Here is a 20,091-nt window from a genome sequence, read left to right on the forward strand (position 1 = left end):
CCAACGATCCGTGATTCCACCACTTTGGCACTTGGTCATTGAATTAAAGTTCTGAGACAGCGAGAAAAGGGGAGATGGCGGGGGAAGGTCAGGGGGCAGGTGTCCCCTGAGGTAGTCCCTCGAGGCTGGCTGGTGTGGCCAATGTGTTCTGGAAGAGGAGATAGAAAATACGGCTTCTGGCCCGACCTCTACCACCGCTGAGCTGTGTGACTTCAGGCTAGTCACTCAGCTTCTCTGAGGCGCGTTTTCCTCATCTCTACATTATGGGGGAGGTGACCGAGCTGTCACCAGCCATGTCTAACGAACACCCCGTGTTCTCACTGTTTGGATTTGTTGCTTCTCGAGTGGTCTCCTCTTTGAAGACTTTGACTTTCCCGCCAAGTTAGAGAACGGCTGAGGTGCTTAAGAATGAAATAAATACATTCAGTGACCTAAGATAATAATTAAGAAAATGAAATGATTGAAATCGACTTTTCAATGTGAAGTTAAACCCAGAGGTTGTTTTGGAAGCAGAGCCACTCGTAGAGTGTCTTTGGGGAAAGCACGCAAGCGGTTACAGTCGATTTAAATAAGTGCTCTGGTTGCCATGGGAACCTTGGTTCCTGGTTCTGCAGGTGTTTGGGTGTCCATGGCGGGGCCGTAGAGCCAGGTCAGCTGGGTGTTCAGGGATGCCTTCGCTGAGGCCCAGGCCATCTTGCATCCAGCCAAGAGCACGCTGTTTTAACTCTTTGCTCTTGGAAAAACTCCTCTTCCTTGTGCTGGGAACATTAAGATGTTATTCATGTTTACTGAGTGTGAATAATGAGGCAGGTACTGTGTATGACAGTTACCCAGTGTTTTACATACTTTTTTTTAAAACCGAAAACTGACAGACTGCCAGTGTTCAGATTACTTCCAGACTGTCACCCAAATGTTCTGATTTATCGTTGGTTACATGACTGTTTCACTACTCAGAATTAACTGCTTCTGTGCTTGACGAAGCACTTTTCTGGACTTAAAAATAACAATGACCCACTTGATAAAACGATGTGAGCGTGGCTTTGCCTGACGAACGATTTTCCTGCGAGGATCAAGAGAAGAACAGAGTAGTTTTCAGTATGACAGCAGTTCCCACTGGAAAAAATAATGAAATGATGAAAACGAAGCTCACCAATAAGTTTTCTTCTTTCCTTCCTGTTTTAAAGTGGTGATGGGTGCTGAAAAAAAGTAGGGAGGTTTCAAACGAACCAAATTCCTGGTTCGAAAATGCTGTGGAAGCAAACTTTTCTGGGTGTGTCAGGACCCAGCTGCTGCTTTTTTTTTTTTTCCACCTAAAAAAATATTAGAAGATTAAGGAATACGCCTAAAAATTATTCTTTGCAGCATCAGCCTTTCAGGACAGTGTATTTTGCTGAGCATTTGGTTCAAAGAAATTTGAGACAGGTAGTTTAGATGAGGTCTTCTCAAGCTGACCTTCCGACGAAAGGGAATTTGCCGTGAGACTTCTCAGCTTTTCCCGTCGTGCTCCCATCTTTCTCCACATTTGTGATGGTTAGGGTCACTCGAATGTGCGGGCTTTACTAGATCATCTTGTCTGAGATTTGCTCATGGCCCGTTACGAGGTACTAGAGATTTCCCTCTTGCTGAAAGCTGCTTCCCGGCATCTGCCCAGCCCGGATGCTGTTAAAGGATCGTGAGAGAAGTACCTAGATTATTATTTTTTTTTTTTTCTAAACCATGGTGGTGAAAATACCACTTGTGTTCTGCTAACTGAAGCTTTTCCGTGTATCTTGAAAGCGGAGCCCGAAAGCTGTGGTGGTGATTGCAACAGAGCTCGGGGCGGGGACGAGTTTCACAATCCAGCCCTTCACTAGAGATCTTTTCACCAATAAAGTGATTCTCTGGCTCTTGTTGGTTTCAACCCCAAGAGCTCTCACATGCTGGGGGGATGACAGCCTTGCGCAGGGAGGCATCGCAAGCCTTTCTGGATATTTTGAACATTACAGAATCTCTAGGCCGGCCGTGGCCCTGATGGTGCTCAGGCCTGGTTTATACATCAGGTGGCCCACCTTGGAGATGCCCCAGCTGCTGTCTGCTCGGGCAGCAGCTTTCCAGGACCGCAGTGCAGCGTCAGGGCCCTGGCTCCGTCATGATAAACGATGTGCCTGTTCTCATCCCAACATGTTGCGTCATCTTCTGGCCACTCTCAAGGTATCTGGGAGTCGTTCTGTTGCATCACTGCAGAAAACAACTAGCAAGATGTAACCCAGATTCCCTGCTCACTGACGGTGCAGGAGGGAGGGAAGGCAGAAATACCATTCATGGCTTGTTTCCTGAACCAATTTGCACGGCGCCCTCTAAGCCCTCCTTAGCAGAATCGACAGTGGGAAATAGCCATCCTGGTGAGGAGCCACTCTTTGTCATATGTCTAAAATGTTCATCTACATCTTTGACGTTTTGTGTTATTTTACACAAAATGGCAATTTGAAGGTGGCTGTAAAAAGGAAAATTCTGTTGTATTTTCCTTAATCACTGGTCCATACCTTCAAAAGTACAAAAATAAATATTAGGCCTGAGTTCCCAGTAGATAAAACAATTGGTTGTGTGTCTGAACAGTAATCTGATACATTAAAAAAAAAAAAACAAAACTTTAGTTAAATCCTCATTTTGAAACTCTGAAAAAGACTTAATAATGCTGGTTTGGGTTTTCTCTTCACTGAGATATATAATCAGATAGTCAAGACTATCTAGCACTTTGCTTTTGCAATTCTGATGAGATTTTTTTCTTTTTTAATTTATTTTATTTTTGGCTGCGTTGGGTCTTTGTTGCTGTGCGCACAGGCTTTTCTCTGGTTGCAGCGAGCGGGGGCTACTCTTCGTTGCGCCGTGCAGGCTTCACATTGCGGTGGCTTCTCTTGTTGGGAGCACAGGCTCTAGGCACGCGGGCTTCAGTAGTTGTGGCACATGGGCTCAGTAGTTGTGGCTCGCGGGCTCTAGAGCGCAGGCTCAGTAGCTGTGGCGCGTGGGCTTACTTGCTCCGCAGCATGTGGGATCTTCCCTGACCAGGGCTCAAACCTGTGTCTCCTGCATTGGCAGGTGGATTCTTAACCACTGTGCCACCAGGGAAGTCCCTGATGAGATTTTAAAGTACCTGAATGCATAAAAATATATATATAAGGTGTATGTTATATATAAAATATATGTTTATATATAAAATACGTATATTATATACAAAATGTACATATATATATATAAAAGCTTTATGGAGGTATAATTTACATGAACTGCACATATTTAAAGTTGTATAATTTAACATGTGTCTGTACCTGTGAAACCAACATCACACCAGGATATGGAGAATCTCCATCACCCCCAGGAATGTCCTCACACCCCTTTGTAATCCTTTCCTCCAGCTGCCCACACACATTCCCTCCTCAGGTAACTGATGATCTGTTTTCCATCACTGCAGATGAGTTTGCCTTTTCTAGAGATTTATGTCGAGTCAACACTCTGTGGTATCACGTTAGGTTTTTTCATTCAGCATGGTTATGATAAGGTACATCCATGTTGTACTACGGAACGATAGCTGATTCCTTTTTATTGTTCAGTAGGATTCCTTTGTATGTGTCCACCACCATTTGTACACAGTTGTTTTATAGCTGAGGACTCCTGGTGAAATACAGTGTGGAAACTCATTTATACTGATAGTAAGGTTACTGCTCTGATTTATCCGAAGACCCATTGAGATGGTAAATACGTAACAGATGTAGAACGCTGGCTAAAACATAATGGAGTAAAAAAAAAAAAAAAAAAACATAATGGAGTAAGAAAAACACATTGCACGTTTTCGCCCCGGGAAATGTTGAATTGAGGCTGCGTAATTAGCATACACCATTTCGAATTGGCACACAGCTCAGTAGGGTTAAAGTAGGCTTATTATTTGAAGAGTCTTTGTTCCTTGGTTTCATTAAACAAATATTTTTGGGCACGGCCCCTGTCTGGCCCAGGACTAGGCCCCATGGGGACACAGCAAGGAACCCGACCTCTCTCTTGCCCTCCAGAAGTTCATGTCCAGTAGGTGAAATGAGACATAAACAGAAATAATTACAAAGTAAAAGGTAGGCAAGAGAATTGCAATGAGAGAAGCACAAACAGCTGAGGATGTTCAGAGGTGGAGGAAACTATTTCCAGCCAGGAGGAATCTGAGAACTTGTTTGTAGGTGGTGACATCCTAGCAGGGCTTTGAAGGCAGGTTCCAGTTGAAAATATATGCATATGGGAGAGGATACCAGCAGAGGCCAAGAGAGGATGTTAGCCACGGCCTGGAGGAGGGGGTGAAGGGAGGAGTAAGTCTCGGTGTCCGCAGGACTGGTCCCTCTGACGGGCTGTGCAGGGGCCTCTGTTCCCGGCCTCTCCCCTTGGCTTGTAGATGGTCACCGTCTCCCTGTATGTCTCTGTCCACATTCCCCTTATTTATGAGGGCTAGGGCCCACCCAGATGCTCTCATGGTAACTTGCTTACCCCTCTAAGACCCTACCTCCAAATAAGGCCACATTCCCAGATACTGGGATTCGGACTCCAACATTCTGGGGGCGACAGAGAATTCAAGCCATAACCCAGGGTTGGGAGTTCGGGCTTTATCGTTTAGGCGAAGGGGAGTCATGGAAGGTTCTAGATCAGGGACGCCAGCAGAGCTTCCGAATGTTAATCTGGCAATTTGAGAGGGGAGAGGATGGAGGGGTCTGGGGGACGGCAGGAGGGGCCCTGTCGGAAGCCTGGCCGGGGTCCCCGGTGGGCGGTGCTCAGGTAGCGGAAGAAGTGGGTCTGCCCGTGGAGGGCTGAGCAGTGACCGAGTTGGAACGGCCAGGTGACCACTTCGCTGTGCTTCACGCGCAGTAGCACTGCTGAGATTTAGGGTCTCTGAGCATCTGTGAGTCCGTTGTCAACAGTGTGGGTAAAAAGGGCCCTACCTTGTGAAAGAAGGTGAATTCGTTCATGGACTGTTGTTTGGAGGTTATGGCAGTATTGCCTTTATCCACAGAACGATCAGGACCTCATTATTCACCACCTTTGTTGATCAGGAATCAACTCTAATCCTGCATGTGGGCAGTTGGGTCTATTCTTATAGAAGCAGCCCATAGTTTTAGTCTTATTGCAAATTTTTGCCTTATGGTAAAAATAATTATATATGTCCTGACTGATGTAACTGGTCTTTGGCTAGTTGGCACCAGAACAGTGACTGTTATGGATAATAGGAGTATATGGGCTCCAGCTAAGTATGGTTCTTCCATAGTAGATACTGGTGGCCCAAGGAAAGCCCTAGTGTGGTCCTGGTGGGCACCCGTAGGTTGTTTACTGAATGAATGGATGAAAGAGAAAGCATGTGAATTTTTTTTATTAAGACTATATTTTTTTGGAGTAGTTTAAGGTTTACAGCAAACCAAGGGGAAGGTAAGAGATTTCTCATAAACCCCTGTCCCCACACATGCACAGCTTCCCACACTATCGACATCCCCACCAGTGCAGTGCATTTCTTACCGCTGATGAACCTACACTGACACATCATCACCCAGAGCCCATAGTTTGCGTTAACGTTCATTCTTGGGAGAGAAAGGTTTTAGCTTGTTTTTCCTCCCGTTGTTAAGACTCATATGTGCTGAGTTTGGTTTTCAGGTTTCAGGCCCGGAGACCATAAGTTTGAACAACTGTCCGTGGCTGTGTGTTTTGTTTTGTTTTGTTTTGTTTTTTGTGGTACGCGGGCCTCTCACTGTTGTGGCCTCTCCCGTTGCGGAGCACAGGCTCTGGATGCGCAGGTTCAGCGGCCATGGCTCACGGGCCCAGCCGCTCCGCGGCATGTGGGATCTTCCCAGACCGGGGCACGAACCCGCGTCCCCTGCATCAGCAGGCGGACTCTCAACCACTGCGCCACCAGGGAAGCCCCGTGGCTGTTTTTAAAATGGAAATTGTGACATACGTATAGTCTTTGAAATGATTGTTCGTGATGAATGAAAATACAGTGGCTTGCAGCTAAAATGAGGAGTTGTGATATGATAGACTCCAGTTAAATCAAGCAAAGTAATGATATACATTGTCGTTTAGATTCCTGAACTGGTCATCTCATCGTGACCTTGGAAAGCTCTTTCACCGAGGTGTAAGCGTACATTGACTCTTTGGGTGAAGTATGATACAGCTTTGATTTTGGGAGGGTTCATGCTACACAGCTCTAAGAAATGGAGGATACAGTGACCAAAGATAGAAGTGCATTTTGAAAAATAGAACTACCATATGACCCAGCAATCCCACTACTGGGCGTATACCCTGAGAAAGTCATAATTCAAAAAGAGTCATGTACCACAGTGTTCGTTGCAGCTCTATTTACAACAGCCAGGACATGGAAGCAACCTAAGTGTCCATAGACAGATGAATGGATAAAGAAGATGTGGCACATATATACAATGGAATATTACTCAGCCATAAAAAGAAACAAAATTGAGTTATTTATAGTGAGGGGGATGGACCTAGAGTCTGTCATACAGAGTGAAGTAAGTCAGAAAGTGTAAAACAGATACCATATGCTAACCATATATATGGAATCTAAAAAAAAAACCTTGGTTCTGAAGAACCTAGGGGCAGGACAGGAATAAAGACGCAGATGTAGAGAATGGACTTGAGGACATGGGGAGGGGGAAGGGTAAGCTGGGATGAAGTGAGAGAGTGGCATGGACATATATACACTACCAAATGTAAAATAGATAGCTAGTGGGAAGCAGCCGCATAGCACAGGGAGATCAGCTCAGTGCTTTGTGACCACCTAGAGGGGTGGGATAGGGAGGGTGGGAGGGAGACACAAGAGGGAGGAGATATGGGGATATATGTATATGTATAGCTGATTCACTTTGTTGTACAGCAGAAACTAACACAGCATTGTAAAGCAATTATACTCCAATAAAGATGTTTAAAAAAAAAAGTTAAATACTGAAAATATAGGGAATTATTTTAAAGATTATTTTTGAGACGTCTTTGAAAATACTATGTTTGCTTGTATATTTTATTTGCAAAGACTCATTGAAGTAAATTGTACTGAAGATTTTGGGTAATGGGACAGCTTAGGCCCCAGCTTATGAGGAGGATGAGAGCTACTATGCAAACCACAGATCTTAGTGGTTTTATTTAAATAAACAAAACAAGATAATGCAATCTATGTAATTTTTCTTAAAAAAAAAGATTTTAGAGCTTCCCTAGTGGCTCAGTGGTTGAGGGTCTGCCTGCCGATGCAGGGGACACGGGTTCGTGCCCCGGTCCGGGAAGAGCCCACACGCCGCGGAGCGGCTGGGCCTGTGAGCTGTGGCTGCTGGGCCTGCATGTCCGGAGCCTGTGCTCCGCAACGGGAGAGGCTACAACAGTGAGAGGCCCGCGTACCGCAAAAAAAAAAAAAAAAAAAAGATTTTAAGGAGATTGAAAGCAAGCCACTTCTCTTCACCTCCAAGTCTGTGTATTTGTCTCACTTCCCCTCAACTTACAAGAACTGTGATGCCTGGAAGCTTCCCTCTAGGTTGGGACATTTCCCACACTCTATTGTCCTGCAGTCCCTGAGTACCTGGGTTCCGGGGGGTTTTCTCGGAACCACATGGGTCTGGCCAAGGTATGGAACACCACACCCTCAGGTTCTTAAGAACAATCCAGTTCTACAAGCCGGTATGAGCACGAGGGCTCAGTGAATACTGTAGCAACACAAATGGCTTAACGGACGTGGCAGGTGTTCCCAACCTTAAAAATCCGTCGGCCACCCCAAGTCTCCTTGGAGAAAAGTTCCTCCTCGCTTCTTTCTCCTCCACAGCCTCCATCACCCCTTTCTATTTAAAAGCAAAGAAGCAAAATGCTTCTTTTTATCTTGCCCCTCCCCCTCTCCTTGTCTACACCTTCAGGCCTGGAGGTGGGCTGGGTTGTGGTAGCATCTTCCAAAGAAAAACCATGTTCCCTGTAAGCAGAGGGCAGGCAAATGTAAATGTCTCTACTTTGTTAAGTGTGGATTTAAAAGACACAAAGTAATATGGGCTTCGCCTGGACAATGTGAGAAATATGAAACTAGGTTATAACAGTTTGGTCCTTTTTTCCCCCAGTGTGATATAAATTAGAAAAGAAATATAAGTGTTCCTGTGTTTTCAATTCCCAGATTTCTTTTTTTTTTTAATGAGAATGAGTTGGCCCAAAGGAAGAAAATGTTGTCTTTATACCTGCAGAGAAACTCCTACTGTCTTAGGATTTTCTAAGCTTCTAAGTGACTGCCACCAAGTTCCAGGTGAGGCCTGCTTAAGAGCTTGCCACCATCCGTGGTCACCATCCAAAGGTCCAAAATTGATTACAGATGGGGTATCATAGCCAGTTCCCTTTCTGTTTGGAAAAGCAGTACAGTCGTCCCTTGGGCTCCATAGGGGATTGGTTCCAGGACCTCCCACGGATACCAAAATCCACAGATGCTCAAGTCCCTTATATAAAATGGCATAATATTTGCATATAACCTATGCACATCCTCCTGTATACTTTAAATCACCTCTGGATAACTTATAATACCCAATACAATGTAAATGCTATATAAATACATAGTGGCTGGGTGCATGACAAATTCGTTTTGCTTTTTGGAACTTTCCAGGATTTTTTTTTTTTTTTGCATGAATATTTTCAATCTGCTGTGGGTTGAACCTGCAGACGCGGGACCGCCGATCCAGAGGGCTGCTTGTACTGAGAATGACGGGTGGGCAGCTGCAAGCTGAAGGGTGGCTGGCAGATATGGAAGTTGAGAAAGAGAAAGCACAGAGTGACTGGAGCCTGAGGGGGGAGGAATGTTGCAAACCGAGGCAGGGGACACACAGGAAAAGGGCTTTCGAAATTATTGTGACTTCTGTAGGAGAATCTGAGGAAATCATTTTTCCTCTTAAAGAAAGAGGAAATGATCAAGAATTATTCAGTGGCTCTGAGAAGAAACATTTGCATTCCCGAACCACAGAAAGTCACCCTTGGGGTGAGCATCACGCCAAAGGCTGAGGCCTCAGCTGTTTTCCGGGCCACACCGTGGGAACATGGGGAATGAGCGCATCTGGGCGCGATTGGGGCGGAGGGTGCTCTGTGATCCTGACTCCGGGGATGAGGAGATGAGATGTGAGTTCGAGAAATGGAATCCTGTACAATGGAGTTGCGGAAAGCAGCCTGCAGCGGCGATGGCCCTTCCCCAAAAGAATTGTTAGGGGAACGTGGGCCTTCGTTAGTGTTGGATTATTCTGCCGCCAGAAAGCCGGGGTGGTGCTCGGGCCCTGGAGGCCTCCGCGCTCGCTCGCCCTTCCCCCACTGCAGACTTGAGCTCTGTCATGTATTTCCCCAAGTGAGGAAGTTAAAACCAAGAATGCGGACTCCATAGCACACACGCGTAAACTGTATTTCATGCTGCTGGGCGCGCCCCGCGCTTGGAGATGATGTCATTTTTAGCAATGCAAGTTTGCTCCGAAGGAAGGTACAGGCCGCTCTTATGGTAAATCTGAAAATGACACTTCACTGTCTGTTGCAGCCGAGTTGGGACAGCCTCTCAGTTGAGCCGCTGGGCTTTCCTTCAATCACCTTTCTTTCAGGACTGTAGAATTTTTTCTGTCCTCAGCGTTAAGGAGGGTGATCCGTCGTGGGGAAAACTTATTCTACTCATTATGCTGTATGATCAGAGAAAATGGCTGAGAAGTAAAGAGGGTTTTAGGGTTTGAATCTAACTTGCCACTCTAAGTACGGAAGGAAATTAATTCAAGAAGAAATGGAAAAAGAAACAGCTTACAATTGTGGTTTCTCCAGCAAGAATCTCCTTTGTACTGGGAAACAGACAATCTGCTATACATACACTTTCATTTTGAGCACACTGCCTTGGTCTAGGGTCTGTGATTTAAGAAATGTACAAAGCAGGGACTTCCCTGGTGGTCCAGTGGTTAAGAATCCGCTACATTGGCAGGCATGGGTTCCACCCCTGGTCCAGGAAGATCCCACATGCCGCAGGACAATTAAGCCCATGCGCCACAACTACTGAGCCCGTGCTCTAGAGCCCGCAAGCCACAACTACTGAGCCTGTGTGCCACAACTATTGATCCCACGTGCTGCAACTACTAAAGCCTGTGCATCTAGAGCTTGTGCTCCACAATGAAGAGTAGCCCCCACTCACCGCAACTAGAGAAAGCCCACACGCAGCAACGAAGACCCAGCACAGCCAAAAGAAAAAAAAAATGTACAAAGCTGTATTGTAATCTGATTTTAATTAGGTGCCTCTATATGACTTCGAGATTCATCAGATGCATTTTGTATTTCAGAAATATATTTGCCCAAGCCTTCTGACTTTTAAAACTTAAGTGGTTTGTCCTAAGGAGTCAAGCAAAATATTGAGCATTTCTTTCCTTCCACGTTATTAATTTCTCCAGGCAGGGATCTAATTAAAAATGTGCAATGTAGCAGAAAAAGATAAGATGAGAACTGTGATTTGTGTGTGTGATGTGCTCTAACCTGGAAGAAGGCTATCTGGTTTCTTCACTCTCTCGTGGGGGGAGACTTTTTCAGAATGTGGACAGTTAGCCTTGGGGACCAGAGTCACCTCCTCAGATTGTCTTGCACGTGGTTTCAAATGGCCAATTTCTTTTTTACAAATTTATTTATTTATTTTTGGCTGCGTTGGGTCTTTGTTGCTGCGTGCGGGCTTTCTCTAGTAGCAGCGGGAGGGGCTACTCTTTGTTGCAGTGCGCGGGCTTCTCATTGCAGTGGCTTCTCTTGTTGTGGAACACAGGCTCTAGGTGCGCGGGCTTCTCATTGCAGTGGCTTCTCTTGTTGTGGAGCACAGGCTCTAGGTGCACGGGCTTCAGTAGTTGCAGTGCGCGGGCTCAGTAGTTGTGGCACGCGGGCTCAGTAGTTGTGTCACATGGGCTCAGTAGTTGTGGCTCGCGGGCTCTAGAGCACAGGCTCAGTAGTTGTGGCTCACGGGCTTAGTTGCTCCATGGTACACGTGATCTTCCCGGACCAGGACTTGAACCTGTGTTCCCTGCATTGGCAGGTGGATTCTTAACCACTGCGCCACCAGGGAAGCCCCTCAAATGGCCAATTTTTTGATCATCAGTAGACACAGTGGATTCAGATGGAAGTGTCTCTTCTGCTAGTGCAGAACAACTTTTCCTTCATGTAGTTCTGAAATCCCTTCTGTTTCAAACTTTATAGCCACTGCTGTATTTACTTTTGGCAAAGTGTTACTTTAATAAAAAGTTCACTTATTTATTCATTGATTGGTAGAATGACAACAAAAGAGAAAGCAAACCCATTTGTCACAAGCAGTTCCTAGAAACTCAGTCCACTGTCTTGGCAATTTCTAAATTAGAGCACTGAGACCCAACTTTGTAAAAGTGAATTTCTGTGTAAAAAAGGAAATTTGTTAAAATAAATTTATTTGGCTGTGTTGGGTCTTCGTTGCTGCATGCAGGCTTTCTCTAGTTGTTGCGAGTGGGGGCTACTCTTCGTTGTGGTGCGCGGGCTTCTCATTGCAATGGCTTCTCTTGTGGAGCACGGGCTCGAGGCGCACAGGCTTCAGTAGTTGTGGCACGTGGGCTCAGTAGTTGTGGCTCACGGGCTCTAGAGCGCAGGCTCAGTAGTTGTGGTGCACGGGCCTAGTTGCTCTGCGGCATGTGGGATCTTCCTGGACCAGGGCTCAAACCCGTGTCCCCTGCATTGGCAGGCAGATTCTTAAGCACTGAGCCACCAGGGAAGCCCCCTTAAAAAGGAAATCTTGATACATGCTATAATATGGATGAGCCTGAGATGAAGGGGATCAGGGCAGACCACCTCAAAACATGCCACTTTTCCATATTGATTATTTTGAGCTGAAGGCCACTGAGAAACCTCAGAGACAAGACCTTTCTGCCCTTCCCATTTATTCCCAAAAGCGGGGTGTGAGTTTCCTGCCTCTCCTATACCGGGATGAGGGGTGTGACCCTAATCACCAGAGACAGAGAGCCAGCACAGAGAGGAGTCTGTATAAACAAACCTTACTGGTCTTCCCTGGTGGCGCAGTGGTTGAGAGTCTGCCTGCCGATGCAGGGGACACGGGTTCGTGCCCCGGTCCAGGAAGATCCCACATGCCACGGAGCGGCTGGGCCTGTGAGCCATGGCCGCTGAGCCTGCGTGTCCGGAGCCTGTGCTCTGCAACAGGAGAGGCCACAACAGTGAGAGGCCCGTGTACCGCAAAAAAAAAAAAAAAAAAAAAAAGAAACCTTACTAAAATAGCCATTATCACCCATTAGTGTCCTACCCACATTCCCACAACTTATTGCCCCTAGAAGCCCAAACTCCCTTTCCTTTGTCTGATTCCTTCTCCACATTTTATCATCCTTTGTTAAAATGGTACATAAGCCTCTGAGTCTAACTGCTACTTTGAGTTTTCACTTCTTTCCTGAAGCCCCCATGCACATACAAATATTCATATCAATAACATTTGTAGTCTTTTTCTCCTGTTAATCTGTCTTTTGTCAGTTAATTCCAGGAACAAATCTAAGAGGGTACAGGCAAAGTCTTTTCCTCGCCTACAAGGACATTATGCTAAGTGACACAAGCCAGTCACAAAAGGACAAATACTGTACGATTCTACCTATATGAGGTCCCTAGAGCAGTCAGATTCCTAGAGACAGGAAGTAGAATGCTGGTTCCCAGGGGTTGGGGCGGGCAATGGGGAGTTAGTGTTTAATATGGGTACGGAGTTTCAGTTTGGGGTGATGAAAAAGTTATGGAGATGGGTGGTGGTGATGTTTGCACAACACTGTGAACGTACTTAGTGCTACTGAACTGTACTGTTAAGAACGGTTAAGATGGTACATTTTATGTAATGTGTATTTACATACTTACATAACTGTACCACAGTTTTTAAAAAATGGGATTGCTGTGGCTGCAGTGAACCGCCCTGTGGAAAACCTGGAGCAGTGGCTGAATGCCAGACACCCAGGTCTGCCCTGGGTGCGCGTTTGGAAACTCTGGGAGATGATTTCTCACCTTTTCGTGTGGACTTTCCTTGTCCCTGGGGAGGTGGTTAGTTCCCCAGGCCTGGGTGCTCCCTACCAGGGAGGGGAAGCGCCTCTTTTCCATCCTCTGTCCCATTCTGATTGATACTGGGCGGAGCTACACACACGGAATGAAGCAACAAGAGTTGACTCCAGGTTTTGGGGGGCAAGCCAGGGACTGGAGGAGGGAGAGGAGTTTACTGTCAAGTCCATTCTTGGGAGAAATCCCAGTCAAATGAGTGCCCCCAGGGTCCTCTGGGTTTTCAGTTTGTGCAGAGTGTTAAAATAAAATACAGGTAAACACTAAATGCAGGGAAAAGATCCTTACTTTGTGGAACCACTGTCTAGATGGTCCTGTGCCAGTGATGTGTGGTTATTTCAGAGCAATGTTCTACTTGCAGTGCTGGGGAGATGGGAGGAGAAATCAGATGAACAGATAGACGTGAGCCCGTTGCTGTTCCCTTGACAATCTTGCGACACTCTCTCCCAGTCCTGTCCGACAGAACTTTCTGTGATGTTGGAGATATTCACTTTGTTTATTTAATACCATAGTCACTGTGGCTGTAAAGCTCATGAAATGTGGATAGTGTGACTGAGGAAGTAGATGTTCGGTTTTATTTAATTTTAATCAGTTTACATTTAAACACCCGCCCCCCGGTTAATGGCTGTCTTGGAAAGCCCAGCGCTGGCTCACCTTCTGGTGTTTGATTCTTGTCCTGTTCACATGACTGTGGACCCTGGAGCTCAACTGGGTTCTGGGAGGACTGAACCTCCTGGGTTCAGCTGGGTTAGACCTGAGGGTCGCTCTGGGGTTGTTATTATGGACACTGGACTTCCCCAAACCTTGTCAAAAGTAGGCCTAGTGTCATTAATTAATTGTTTGATCAATCAGTTACTGATTAACGATTAATACTCAGTTATTTATTAAGCACAATAGGACAGACACTGTGTTGAAAAGTGGGGGTCCTGTAGAGAGCAGAGCCAACAGGCGTTCTTGCCCTCAAGGGCCCCGCGGTTGGCGGGAGGAGGAGCTCTGGATGCGCAAATACAAGTGTGAATGGAAGCAGGTGAGGCGAGGTCTCACCTCCCACCAGTGGGAAGGAATCTTGGTGGGGGTGACGTCAAATGGATGTACACTTTGTCCCATTCTGTTTTAACAGGGACACTTCGTCATGTGGTCCCTGAGCTCTGATTCAACTCTTGCAGTCCTTTTCTTCCAACTTCCTTCTCATTAGCATCTCCTGGGCCCATCTGGTGCCTTGACATCGTGACTGAACTTGTAAAAATGGTGACCCCTTGTCTCACCCCTGAAAAGGGCTTGAGACGGGGGGGGGGAGAGTTGGGGAGAGTGGACAGGGCTGTGGGGCAGCTCACTGCCCACCTCCAGGGGTGCCTGAGGCAGCTGATCGGGGCTCCCCCTGGAAGGGATGCTGTTACAGACCTGACCCGAGGCTGGGATGGGGACCAAGGCTGGAGCCCAGTCAGCCCCTGGGCTCCAGCCCCGCCGGGCAGTGACTCTGTCCCTTTGGCTGCGGGCCCTTCCTTGGCCGCCCCCAGCTGGGTGCAGTTTGCTGATTTAGTAAATGTCCACGGAGCATCTTCCAAACACCCACTTCCCAGGGGCCCTGGGGTGACGCTTGGGCTGCTGCCTGGTTGTTGGGCCCCTGGGTGCCTGGGTCTGGGGCGCTTCTCAACTCTGGCTGCGCTTGGCGATTACGTGGGGAGTTTTTGAAAGGTACAGACACCTGGGTCCCCCCACCTCAGACCAATGAAATTAGAATTTTGAGGGTAAAGGCCTAAGCATTTTTTTTTAAGGCCCCCTGGCCAGGATACTGTCCCGCGGATCCAGGGCATGCGGGCAGGCCTGGGAGTCCTGCCTGGTGCTCCCCCATCCTCTGGGGGGCCCCTTGGCTGCCCCAGTGGAAGCAGCAGCCCGGTTTCTGCCAGGATATCCCAGTAGGGCTGTGGGGCTGGACAGACCCGCCTCCCCCCATCACGCCCCCCTGAAATGAGTCCTGGGGACCTGCCGGTGCCTCAGGGATCGTGTTCTCGGGCACAGAGATGTGGCCGTGAGCCCAGGTGGCCCCCAGTGGCTTCCAGCTGTCACTGCTTTCACACGCGGGGCTGGAAACTTGGTTGGAGATGCAGTCAACCTGAAGTCCACTGAAACCGGAAACCTAGAGCAATAGGGGTAGGGGTGGGGGTGGGGGGTGGGGCGGAGAGGAAGGAGGGTGCCCCAGGGAGCTTTCCTAAGTTATGCGCTAGCGCTGAAATCATCACTGCCTTCAGCGAAAAGAATGAAGTGTGTTGGAAAAGCAAGAACTTTCTTGCGCTCGGCTGGGCAGTGAGGGGCTAAGTCCCCCGGGTGGGGTGGGGGGTCGTCCCTCGGCATCAAAGCTGCGGGGTTTGGGCCCCTCGGCCCGGCTCAGCCACGGCCAGAAGGGTTTAATGAGGGCCGTCATCTCCCGGCACACGGAGAAAACCCAGAGCAGACACATTTTCACATTCAGTCCTCAATGCTCAGAGGAACCAAGTTTTTCGGAGATGACACATTTTTCCAGCATTATGCTGCGCTTGAGCCTGCAAAACAACGAAGTGGAATTTTTCTTTCTTTTCCTGTAGTTTCTGGGACCACACAGAGGATGCTTTTGGTAGGTGGGGTCCTAGGGGGCTGAGGGCTAGTGTGGACCTGGACCGAATTAAGTGCTCAGGCTGCCTTCTTACCCAGCTTGTGGGCCCTTTTGGAACATGTCTGGGTGGGCGCGGTTGCTTCAGATTGAAGGCAGTTGCCAGCGAGATTGGCTGCTTCTGTGTGCCGGGGGGGGCCCTGCGGGGTCCAGGCGAGCACACGGCTTCAAAGTCCAGTCCTGGCCCTTCCTGACCATTGGAACTGGGAGAAGTCACTTAACCTCTACGAGCCTCTGTTTTCTCATTTGTGAAAAAGGAATGATGTATATAGTGGGGCCTTGATGGGGGACGTGGCGGGAATGAGAGAATGAAGAACCGGGAAGGCCGGTCTTGCACCTGCTTTGCCCCTGACCCCCTGAGCAGCCCTTCTTTTCTGTTTTACTTATTGGGCTTTCTCATCAGTTTTCCTTAAAACGCCTCCCACCCAAGCATCTGAAAATCCGCACACCCAGGCCGCACTGCAGACCGATTAATCAGAGCCTCTGAGGGTGGGACCCAGGCATGGGTAGTTTTTCACAGGTCCCTGGTAATTCTAACACACGGCCAAGGTTGAGAACCACTGCCCTACAAGACCAGGTGAGACGGGTCAGTGAAGTGCTGGGACACTCCCGCTGGGGCAGTGCTGTCAGCGGGCCCTCCTGGAATTCCAAAGGGTCGCCTTGCCTGTCCTGGCACGTGAGGTGGTTCCTGGCATGTGAGGTTTGGGGTGTCATGGTTTGGACCCTCAGGGAGGATGCCAGAAGTCCACTACATTTAGCCATTTATAATTTTCTCAGGAATGTAGCTTTGAACTCTACCTGCCACAAGGCCGGGGCCTGATGGAGTCACTAGGCTGGCACCAGGCCCCCGGATGCCCCCCTGAGCAGCACACAGCAGCCCTGAGGACGTGATGCAAAGCCCGTTTCTTTCTGGGAATCAGTCCCAAAAGGGGGCTAGCTGCTCGTGCTGGGGTGTTGGAAATGAAGAGAAAGTGACGAGGTTCAAGAGAGCTGTCGTTCCCAGTCAGAAAGAGAAGCCGGGGTGACCCAGGAGCCGGCTTGCCTCTGTGCTGTGAGCAGGGAGGGCCCTGGGGGGTGAGCTCCTGGTTGGTCCCTCTGAGCGCTGTCTGTTCTGGGCTGAGGTCCAGCCCTGGGTCTAAAGGACTTTCCAGCTTGTTGCCAGGGTCTCTATGTGATACACAAGTGTACCATAAACGGGATTTTTGAATGGTTCTAATTCTGCTTCCTTATTTCTGTCATTAGCTGTGTGGACCGGGGCATCTTTTTAAAAAGATCTGAACACAAATAGCGTGAGATGCGTCTCCAGGGGGGCTCGCTGCTCCCTTTGTTGATGTTGGGAAAGAGGGTGCCGAGGTGAATACACAGGGGGCCATGGGAGGTGAGGGCACCCGGGGTGTTTCTCTAAAACACAAACCAAATGGCCCTGACTTGCCTTGGAAAAACCGCCACAAAGCAGCGAATTGTATAAGTTTGTCGGTGAAATAAAAGCCCAGTTTGTGAACAATGTCCACATCCAATGAGATTCATGGGCCAAGTTTTTCTGAGTTGTCTGTTTCTCCAGCCTTTAGTGGGAGGGGACCTGGGGGCAGGTGGATGCAGGAGCTGGAGGAAGGAGGGGGGCAGGGCTGGACTAGAGGAGACCAGTGATCCCCGCTGGGTCAGCCTGGAGAGAGCAGTGACCTGGAGCGTCTTCATTCGGGTTCAGCCAGGGGGGCCGGGGGTGTTTGCAACAGCAGCCAGTAAAGAGAGATGCCACCTTTTTTCTTCGGCAGTTATCGTGTGAATGTCAGACCCAGATACGTCACCAGGTACAAGACGGTGACACAGCTGGAATGGAGGTGCTGCCCTGGCTTCAGGGGAGGCGACTGCCAAGAAGGTCCCAGAGACCCCGTGAAGATGCCCCGCCCCACGCCCGCTCGGCCGAGAAGCAGCGTGAAGAAAGCCACAGGTACCTTCTGACTTGCGCTCTGCTTTGCCGGCCGCCCCTGCTCCTTCACACGACAGGATGTGTGGAGCTTTCCAAGTTCTGCCCAAAACACACACATATGCCTGCAGTAGACACATGGCACACAAATTTATTTGCAGAAGCAGTAGCGATCGGAAGACAGACTTTTAAAAAGTAAATTGCGGGCTTCCCTGGTGGCGCAGTGGTTGGGGGTCCGCCTGCCGATGCAGGGGACGCGGGTTCGTGCCCTGGTCCGGGAAGATCCCACATGCCGCGGAGCGGCTGGGCCTGTGAGCCATGGCCGCTGAACCTGCGCGTCCGGAGCCTGTGCTCCGCAATGGGAGAGGCCACAGCAGTGAGAGGCCCGCATACCGCAAAAAAAAAAAAAGTAAATTGCTTTGTTAGGGCCAACTGGTTGTGAAAGCCAAGGCCTTAGAGTGGGAGATGCTGCTGGTCTCAGCCTTGTGTGGCCTGAGGCACAGACAAAAGAGAGTCAAGTGTAACGAGGTAATGATGCTTGGGTTGTTTTTACTTTACTTTTCATGTACAAGCTCCCATAAACCTGAATTTGAAGAAACTAAAATTGTTTCTTTTTCAAAAAGAAAAAAAGGTAAATAGAATCATTCTTATTCTGTTTGGGGTGAGATATTTGCAAAGCTAAGCCCCAAGTTAGAAGTGTCCAATGAGGCTGTTCTTAAATTTGCTTTTGATTTTTTTTTAAGTGAAGTAGCACAAACTCAATGAATAGCTTAGCAAGCAATGATAATTTTCACCTTGGCTTTTAAGTGTAACATTAAGAAACTGACTTTTATGGATAAAAATATTTTGACATTATTCTACATCACTTTATCTTTCTTCTTTTTTAAAGTTCAGTGAGAAAAACCTAGATTTTCTTATGAGTTAAATGTTTAAGTCATCTTTAAATGATTATATTTTCCCATGAGGTGTTTTCAGTCTGTTTTGGGTTTTTTTTTGGTCTGCATTGGGTCTTCGTTGCTGTGCGTGGGCTTTCTCTAATTGTGGCGAGCAGGGGCTACTCTTCGTTGCGGGGCGCGGGCTTCTCACTGTGGTGGCTTCTCTTGTTGCGGAGCATGGGCTGTATGCGCATGGGCTTCAGTAGTTGCGGCCTGCAGGCTCAGTAGTTGCGGCTCACGGGCTCTAGAGCGCAGGCTCAGTAGCTGTGGTGCACGGACTTTGTTGCTCCGCGGCATGTGGGATCTTCCCGGACCAGGGCTTGAGCCTGTGTCCCCTGCATTGGCAGGTGGATTCTTGACCACTGTGCCACCAGGGAAGTCCTGTGTTTTCGATTTTGAAACTAGTGGTGTTTCCCAATATTGTCCGTAAAACAGACTTTAAAATAATTTTTATTATAAAAGTAATGCATATCTATTACAGAATGTTTATAGGAAAAATATTTAAGTACACAGTCTCACCACCAAATGACAACTACTGTTAACATTTTACTATAGAACACTATTCTCTTTTCTATTTCTGCGCATACATTTTGTTAAAGAAAAATTCATTCATCCCACAAATATTTATTCTATATCTGCAGGCTCTATACTAGGTTCTTAGGAAAAGAGAAAATCAAGGCAGACACAATCCCTGACCTCATGAAAGGCAGACACTAGACAAGTAGTGAGGGGGCGTGTTGGATCATAGTGGACAGTTTATTTCTGTTTTGTTTAGTTTTACTTTTTATTTTATAAAAGTTTAAACATACATGTAGTTTAATGAGTTCAGTAGCTTTATAAGGACTATTAGGAAAAGCACTTTCTCTCCCACTTTCCCTTCTCAGGGGTAATTATTTTAAACTCTTTAAAAATTAAAATAATTGAAGTATAGATTTACAATACTATATTAATTACAGGTGTACAACACAGTGATTCAGTATTTTTATAGATTATACTTCATTTAAAGTTATTGCAAAATAATGGCTATATTTCCCTGTGTTGTCCTTGTTTCTTATTTATTTTTTACATAGTTTGTACCTCTTAATCCTCTACCTCTGTCTTGCCCCTCCCCGCTTCCTTCTCCCCACTGGTAACTACCAGTTTGTTCTCTGTATCTGTGAGTTTGTTTCTGTTTTGTTATATACATCTATTTGTTTTATTTTTTAGATTCCACATATAAATGATAACACAGAGTATTTGTCTTTCTCTGTCTGACTTTTATTTCTCTAAGCATAAAACCCTTCAGATCCACCCATATTGTTGCAAATGGCATTGTTTCATTCTTTTTTATGACTGAGCAGTATCCCGTTGTGTATATATACCACATCTTCTTTATCCATTCATCTATCGATGGACACTTAGGTTGCTTAAAAATATGTAATGCTTCACAAATTTACCTGTCCTCCTTGTGCAGGGACCGTGCTAATCTTCTTTGTATCATTCCAATTTTAGTAAATGTGCTGCTGAAGTGA

At 47.3% G+C, this 20,091-nt stretch overlaps 1 protein-coding gene across 1 annotated transcript in view; it reads left to right on the plus strand.

Annotated features, from left to right (window-relative positions):
• EMILIN2 (elastin microfibril interfacer 2) overlaps positions 1-20,091 on the plus strand; it is a 51,165-nt gene that overhangs the window by 6,054 nt on the left and 25,020 nt on the right. Inside the window, exon 3 of the mRNA XM_079943431.1 lies at positions 17,494-17,669. Coding sequence (XP_079799557.1) covers positions 17,494-17,669 — 176 coding nt within the window. The remainder of the gene's footprint in view (positions 1-17,493; positions 17,670-20,091) is intronic.

This window comes from Stenella coeruleoalba, assembly GCF_951394435.1.
Source record: "Stenella coeruleoalba genome assembly, chromosome: 14".
In the NCBI taxonomy this organism is placed as follows: Eukaryota; Metazoa; Chordata; class Mammalia; order Artiodactyla; family Delphinidae; genus Stenella; species Stenella coeruleoalba.